Here is a 7,269-nt window from a genome sequence, read left to right as displayed (position 1 = left end):
AATGAAGATCATGGCATCCGGTCCCATCACTTCATGGGAAATAGATGGGGAAACAGTGGAAACAGTGTCAAACTTTATTTTGGGGGGCTCCAAAATCACTGCAGATGGTGACTGCAGCCATGAAATTAAAAAACGCTTACTCCTTGGACGGAAAGTTATGACCAACCTAGATAGCATATTCAAAAGCAGAGACATTACTTTGCCAACAAAGGTCCATTAGTCAAGGCTATGGTTTTTCCAGTGGTCATGTATGGATGCGAGAGTTGGGCTGTGAAGAAGGCTGAGCGCCGAAGAATTGATGCTTTTGAACTGTGGTGTTGGAGAAGACTCTTGAGAGTCCCTTGGACTGCAAGGAGATCCAACCAGTCCATTCTGAAGGAGATCAGCCCTGGGATTTCTTTGGAAGGAATGATGCTAAAGCTGAAACTCCAGTACTTTGGCCACGTCATGCGAAGAGTTGACTCATTGGAAAAAGACTCTGATGCTGCGACGGTTTGAGGGTAGGAGGAGAAGGGGACAACAGAGGATGAGATGGCTGGATGGCATCACTGACTCAATGGACGTGAGTCTGGGTAACTCCGGGAGTTGGTGAGGGACAGGGAGGCCTGGCGTGCTGTGATACATGAGGTCGCAAAGAATCGGACACGAATGAGCGACTGAACTGAACTGAACTGACACACATCAGGGATCTCTCATCCATAGACATACATAAATCCTTTTTTAAAAGCAGCTTGATTGAGGCGTAAATCATATACCATAAAATTCACTTAGTATACGTGTATAATTCTGTGATTTTTTAAAGTTTATAGAGTTGTGCAACCATCAGCATATTCCAGTTTTGGATCATTTCCATCACCCCAAAAAGTTCCACTGTGCCTGTTTGCAGATAATCCCTGCTTCTACTCTCAGCTGGAGGCAACCTCTGATCTGTTTTCTCTATAAATTTGCCTTTTCTAGATAGTTCACATAAATGGAATCATACAATATGTGGTCTTTTGTATCTGGCTCCTTTTACTTAGCATATTGTTTTTAAGGTCCATCCACATTGTAACATATATCAGTAGTTTATTCCCTTTTATTTCTGAACAGTATTCTCTATAAATTCTTTTGGAAGTTATTTATGTTTTGAGGTAACACTGACCAGGATGCAGGAGCCCTGGTCTTCTGTCCTGCCTCTTATTTGCCAACTGACCTCTACCAAGTCCTTCCCTTGTCTTGAAACCCACTTCTCCATTTGTAAAATGAAGGGACTAGACTGATCATACACAGTCTCTAATGGTCTTTGTACTTTTCATGGAGTGCCACTAGGTCCTGTATACCAAAATCTTGATGTCTCATTTACCCATTTTGATGTCACATTTACCCTTTACCTATGGGTCAGGACGATCCCCTGGAGAAGGGAATGGCTACCCAATCCAGTATTCTTTGCCTGGAGAGTTCCAGAGGACCCTGAACTGTCCATGGGGGTCACAAAGAGTTGGACAAGACTGAGTGACTAACACTTTGACTTTTTTTTTTTTTAATTCTAAAATGTAACAAATCCTTTATTGTTAAGGATGAGGAAACTTCAGTTTTAAAACGCTGCAGTTTAGCAAGAAAAGTTGATTCCCACTGAGAGGAAAAGAAGAGTTAAGGAGTGAACATTACCCAGTCTGAGAGATGGGAGAATGAACAAGTGAGAGAACTAAGCAGAAGATAGAAAGTGGTGGGCTGCAGCAAGGGACAAAGTGTGTCAGGCAGAGCCCCGAAGGTCAAAATCCAGGCCACAGTTATCTTGGGAGTAATAGGGCAGGGATGCAGGAAAGGGAGGCCCCCAGAGTGGGAGAGATGTTGAGGGCTAGCCCCCCTCCCTACTCTGTTCCCATAACCTCATTCATTCCCTCAACACTCCTTCTCAATCCCTCTAAGGCTGCTCTGCTCCTTCAGCTCTGACCCCATTTCCTCAGGATCTCGTTCCCTGAGGAACCAGGCCTGACATTTCAGACAGAGGCTGAGGGAATGAGGTAGGTCAGAAAAAGACACTGTGTTTCTGCGTCATTTTATTTTTTGCCTTTATTACTTTGGAACCCAGGGGCCAAAGATGTAAGTACTTATACATTTACCAGGAAGTTCAGAGATAGTCCCAGGTACCAAGGAATATCAAGACTTCTCTAATCTTTGCTGAACAATTGCTCCTGAGTATCAGATTCTAGAGAATAAAAATGGTGATTTGAAATTTCCATTCTTGTTGGTTATTGTGGCATAAATGTACAGGGTAAAGGATCAAGGTGCCCCAGAAGTAGGGCCAGACAGCACCTTCAGAACTGGAAAGCTTCTCTTGACTATGACAACCCAACCTTCTCTTAATTCAGTAGCTAGTGGATCCTACAGATCCTCTGATCTAGCAATCTCCAAAGCCTTTCATCCTTGGTAGCCCTTCAGACATCTGCAGCTTTTAAGACCCCAGGCCTTATAGGGACTACTTGGGAAAGGGCTATACCTCTGACCCCATACTTGTAGGAAAAATAATTTGAGTCCTCATTTATTTGTGACAGCTGTGGACATCCCAAGAGCAGGCTAGGATCAAGAGGCTGAGCATTTGCTGTTGGAACCTTCTGAGGAAAATAATTCTCCCATAGATGAAAAATAATTTATTGATATACTTGGTGTATGTAATCCTCCACTTTTTTTAAAATTTAAATTTATTTATTTTAATTGGAGGCTAATTACTTTACATAATCCTCCACTTTTGATGTTTTTGAGTGCCTGCAACCAACCTCCCTGAAAGCAGCACCCAGAACATGTCTCTAGATCACTTCTGCTTACAGGCTCCAAGGCCTGCTGGGTTATGAACTCCAGAATAGGAAGTATGTCTCTGAATATTATTGTCATTCCATAGTGCCTAGCTCTGTGTCTGGCACATAGTGGTCATTTCAATAAATTTGTGACAAGCAAATTAATTGGTAACAATCATGTTGATAAAGATGACAGAGAGACAATGAAAAGGTTTTCTTGAAGCTAGAAGATGCTTTTAAGGCAACCTCCCCTTGGCAGCACGCACTCTCCCCCAAACCCTGGCTGCTTCTTCCTTTTTAAAAGAATGTTTTTTTTAATTTGGCTATGTGGGGTCATAGTTGCAGCATGCAGGTTCTTTAGTTGCAGCACATGGGATCGAGTTCCCTGGCCAGGGATTGAACCCAGGCCCCCTGCATTGGGAGCATGGAGTCTTAGTCACTGGACCACCAGGGAAGTCGTAAACTCTGGCTTCTTTAATTAGAGGAAACAGACAGGAGTTGATCTTCAGATGAGGTCTTTATCCTCCCATCATGTCCATGCCAGGAGAAGCAACCAGTGATAGAGAAGGGAATGAGAGACAGCTGCTTGGGCATGATACCTGGGGTAAGGAGAGGACAGGGATCTCCTCTGCACGCCTGTCTTCGCATTCCTCCAGCTGGGCCATCTTAGTGTCTTTAGCCAGCTTATCAAGAAGGAACACGACTCTCTGGATTCAGAAGATCCAGTTCTTCAGCTGCTGTGCCACCTCCACCAACTCTTCTTCCACTGTCTAGGGCCTCTATTCTTGGTACTTTGGCTTTAAAATGAAATTTAAACTCCATATCCTTGAGACTGCCCTCTTCTATCCCAGGGAAGAATGCCACTGCCCAATAATATGGCATTTTCTCTTTAGAACAACTCTATCAGGTTGATAAAGCACAGTTGATTCTGGCTAAGAGAAAGGAAGTCATTTGTCCAAAGTATTTCAAGATTCCTCACTCCGGGCTTTTACCTGTAACACACACCATATGGCCCAACCAGTAAAAATCACACATCATCTTCTAAGACTGCCTGAGAATTTACTAAAATGGACAAAGTTGTCAGGCAAGAATAGATTTTAAGAGGCCAACTGGCCCACACTTTGGCTATCAGGCAAGTTAATTGTCCAGAAGTTTAGTGTGTGTTGAGAAAATACTTGAATCTGAAGTCAAAAGACCTAAGATGTTTGTCCTGGGTCTGCCATTTATTAAGTGGACAATCTTGGGCAAGTCATCTAAGCCTCTGGGACTTAGCTTTCTGTAAAATAGGGACAATAATATTTTCATTTTCTACCTATTGTACATATAATAGTCTACCTATTACGCACTTGTGAAAATTAAATGAGATGGTGTATGTGAAAGCTATGAAGTACAAGACAAGTGTTAATTTTAACATCTCAGCCAAACTGTATCTTTGGAGACTCTTTATGTAAAATGTAAATAGTAATCCTTTTTTGTTTATAAGAAAGTTTTATAATAACAGAGATTAGGAGTTCATCTCTGGAGTCAGGCTGCCTGAGTAACCTTGGGCAGTAAGCAATCTTGCTTCTTTCAGAAGCCTCCATGAAGAGGAGATAATACCCATCTCATAGGTATGTTCATGAGAATAAAATGAGGCAATGTATGCATGGTACTTAGGATATACCTGTTATGGAGAAAGAAACTCTGTGAATGTTAGCTGCTACTATTACTGATTTTATTAATGAAAGTGTGCCATAATGAGGCAGTGTAGTCTATTAAGATCTGATAGAGATCTGAGTCAAGAATCAAAAAGATTCACCTTTTTGGACCTCAGTTTCTCTACCTGCACCATAATAAAAATCATGGTTTCCTTTTTCCAGATTTTCATGGGGATTAAAAAAACATACATGAAGACTTTGAACTAACTGGAATGTTATAAATTGTAAGATTTTTTTTTAATTGAGTTATTTATTAAGACTAAATTTTTATCAGTTCATCAATTTTTGTTCATTCCTATCTGCCTTTGGTAAAGTTGTCCACTTCATAGAAAAGGAGTACATCATCTCCCTGTCAGTAAAAAAGATTTCAAATATCATCTTAAAGTACATTTTACAAATCTGCAAGAATATACTCTTTGCAAAGAAAAATTTTCTTTAGGGTGTTCCATATCCTCAATTTGTTTTCTGTACATAGGCTGATTTTAATATTAACCCAACTCTTGAATTTCCACTTTGGGTATTATCTGCTTTCAATATTTAATCCCCAAAATGACCTCTCAATGCCTTGCAGCGTGCTTCCAGATTACCTCCTTTTTTCTGATTATTAATAGTTAGTATGGCTTCAGGGAATACTTTCATTTTAACATTAAACTGGGAAAAAACAGAAATAGAAAGATAAATCTGTAGCAAGATCAAAAATAGATATCATGGCTAAATATAAATCTGGAGGGAATTATCTAATTATTTGGATGGTCCCTTATTACAGACAATCTAGGATTGATTGCCTTTCACTTTTTCCACATAAGAGAACAAAATGGTTAATGAATACCAAGAGTAATAATTTTTTTCTTTTGAAGAGAATAATTTTAAGCAGTAACTTAAATGCTTCTTCCCCTCAAACGTCTCATGTATATATTATAGCATGTGATTTTCACAAGGGCGTGCATTCTCTTTGTGGCCCATTCAGGTTCATTTTGACTTGTAGGTCAGAGAGCAATGAGCTGGGAAGACCAGGATTTGGTTATGGAGTCACTGTGTAGATTTGCTCAACTTTCTCAGTTACTTTGTTCTTTCCACTCTGCTGAACAGACTTGGAATGGACAACTCTGCTCCTTTTCAGTCTCAGTTTAATTTACAAGCTAGCAGCTGCGTTTTTAGGTTGGACCAACACCAAGTAAGGACTTAGATATGTGAAGAAAGACAAATGTGGTGCCACATGAGGCACAGTAGCTATTAAGTTCACGGATATAATGCAAATCGCATGCAAATATTATGCAAACTTTTCATTAATTTGTAGAAATTTACTTTAGAGCTTGCAAGCAACATTGAGATCCTATGAGGATTTTAAACTGTTTTTAGGTTAAACCAAAAGTAATGCTTTTTGAAGTTATTGCTTTCTTCATACTTACCGGGACTCAATTGCTGAAAGTTTGACACTCCTCCCAGCTCCCCATGATGATTTCACTACTGCTTTATTCCATCTTACACCCGGCCTCGGCCCCGGCCCCGGCCCCGCCCCCACTTTGCTTGACGTCACGTGACATAGTATTTGCATACTACCTGGGACTGGGTGTGACGCTCCCCTTTTCTGCATCTTGTCATTGGCGGTACCGGAGAACCAGCCCCCTTCCGGACGGACCAATCAGCGAACTCTCGGACGTGGGGCAGCAGGCGGAGGTGGGATGGAGGTGGGGTCTTGGGGTTGGATCGCTAGGCATATTAACCAATCATCCTCTGGTAGAGGAAGATCAAGCCGCGGATTGGTTGGGAGGAGGGGTCTGGGGATCCGTAGGCCAATGAGGGCTCTGGGCTGAGGGGGGCCGGTCGCCGCCCCGTAGGGCAGATAAGCAGCTGCAGCGGGGGTTGGGGGCTGTGTGGGGCTCGCTGTGGGTCCGAGGCGGGCGAGCGGTCCGGCGGGAGGGCGATGGCGGGGGCCGCAGCAGGCGGCAGAGGCGGAGGTGCCTGGGGGCCGGGTCGCGGAGGGGCCGGGGGCTCCGGCGGGGCTGCTCTCCTCCAGTCCCTGCCGGCTCCCCCCGGGCTGGTCTGCAGCCGCTCAGGGCCACCGTCCCCTTCCAGCTGCAGCAGCCGCACCAGCGCCGGGACGGGGGTGGCCGCGCAGGTGAGCCGGGCCTGGAGTGCGTGCCGCTGAGGGAGCCGTTGGCGGGGGTGAGGGGGGGGGTGGTGGCTCGCGTGTCGGGGGAGGGGTAGGGGGAAAAGTGTAAGGGGGAAGTGGAATAGGGGCGAAGGAAGAGAAAGGGGGTCGCGGAGAGTCTGCGAGGACGGAAGGAGCGAGAGCGAGGAGCGGTGAACGCGGAGTGCACCGCCGGGACATAGTGCAGGGGAGTCGGGCCGGGAGGTGAGGGGAAGGTCCTGGCAGATGGAGGCTGGCTTTGGGGGCGTAACCGAAATGTGGGCAGGGATGTGGTGTGGGGGTGAATGGAAGATGCACGGGTGGCAGCGAGGTGTGAGGCGCGTGATGGGGGCGCCCTATGCAGGGATTGCACTGGAGCGGGGAGCCGGTGGGCGTTGGATATCTGCACGCTGAGGGGGAGGGGCATGGAGAGAGCCCCGTGGAGCCATGTGTTAGTTCTCCAACTTGAGTTTGGCCCCAGCATCCCGTTCTGCAGCTCTGGAGTTCCTTTTCCCACCACTTCATATGCGCTTCGCTTTATGGCACCTCCTGGAGCTTGTTTCTTCTAAGCCATTGGAATAAGTTTAACGGCTTCTACCACCATACAAACGCTCCGCTCCTACTCCCTACGTTCCTGTTGGTATGGCCCAAAAGTTGTATGTTCCCA

The 7,269-nt window shown here is 44.8% G+C and overlaps 1 protein-coding gene and 1 long non-coding RNA gene across 2 annotated transcripts in view; one reads left to right on the top strand and one right to left on the bottom strand.

Annotated features, from left to right (window-relative positions):
* LOC104990605 overlaps window positions 1-5,975 on the bottom strand; it is a 16,563-nt gene extending 10,588 nt beyond the window's left edge. Inside the window, exon 1 of the long non-coding RNA XR_825532.1 lies at window positions 5,881-5,975. This is a non-coding gene — a long non-coding RNA (uncharacterized LOC104990605). The remainder of the gene's footprint in view (window positions 1-5,880) is intronic.
* Window positions 5,976-6,349: 374 nt separating this feature from the next.
* The window catches only part of FAM117A (family with sequence similarity 117, member A), a 42,480-nt gene continuing 41,560 nt past the window's right edge, over window positions 6,350-7,269 (top strand). The window contains 2 exon segments of the mRNA XM_010842769.1: window positions 6,350-6,462; window positions 6,465-6,590. Coding sequence (XP_010841071.1) covers window positions 6,396-6,462; window positions 6,465-6,590 — 193 coding nt within the window. The 5' untranslated portion in view covers window positions 6,350-6,395.

This window comes from Bison bison, unplaced genomic scaffold, assembly GCF_000754665.1.
Source record: "Bison bison bison isolate TAMUID 2011002044 unplaced genomic scaffold, Bison_UMD1.0 scf7180017864180, whole genome shotgun sequence".
NCBI lineage: Eukaryota > Metazoa > Chordata > Mammalia > Artiodactyla > Bovidae > Bison > Bison bison.
This window is presented reverse-complemented; position numbering and strand designations above follow the sequence as displayed.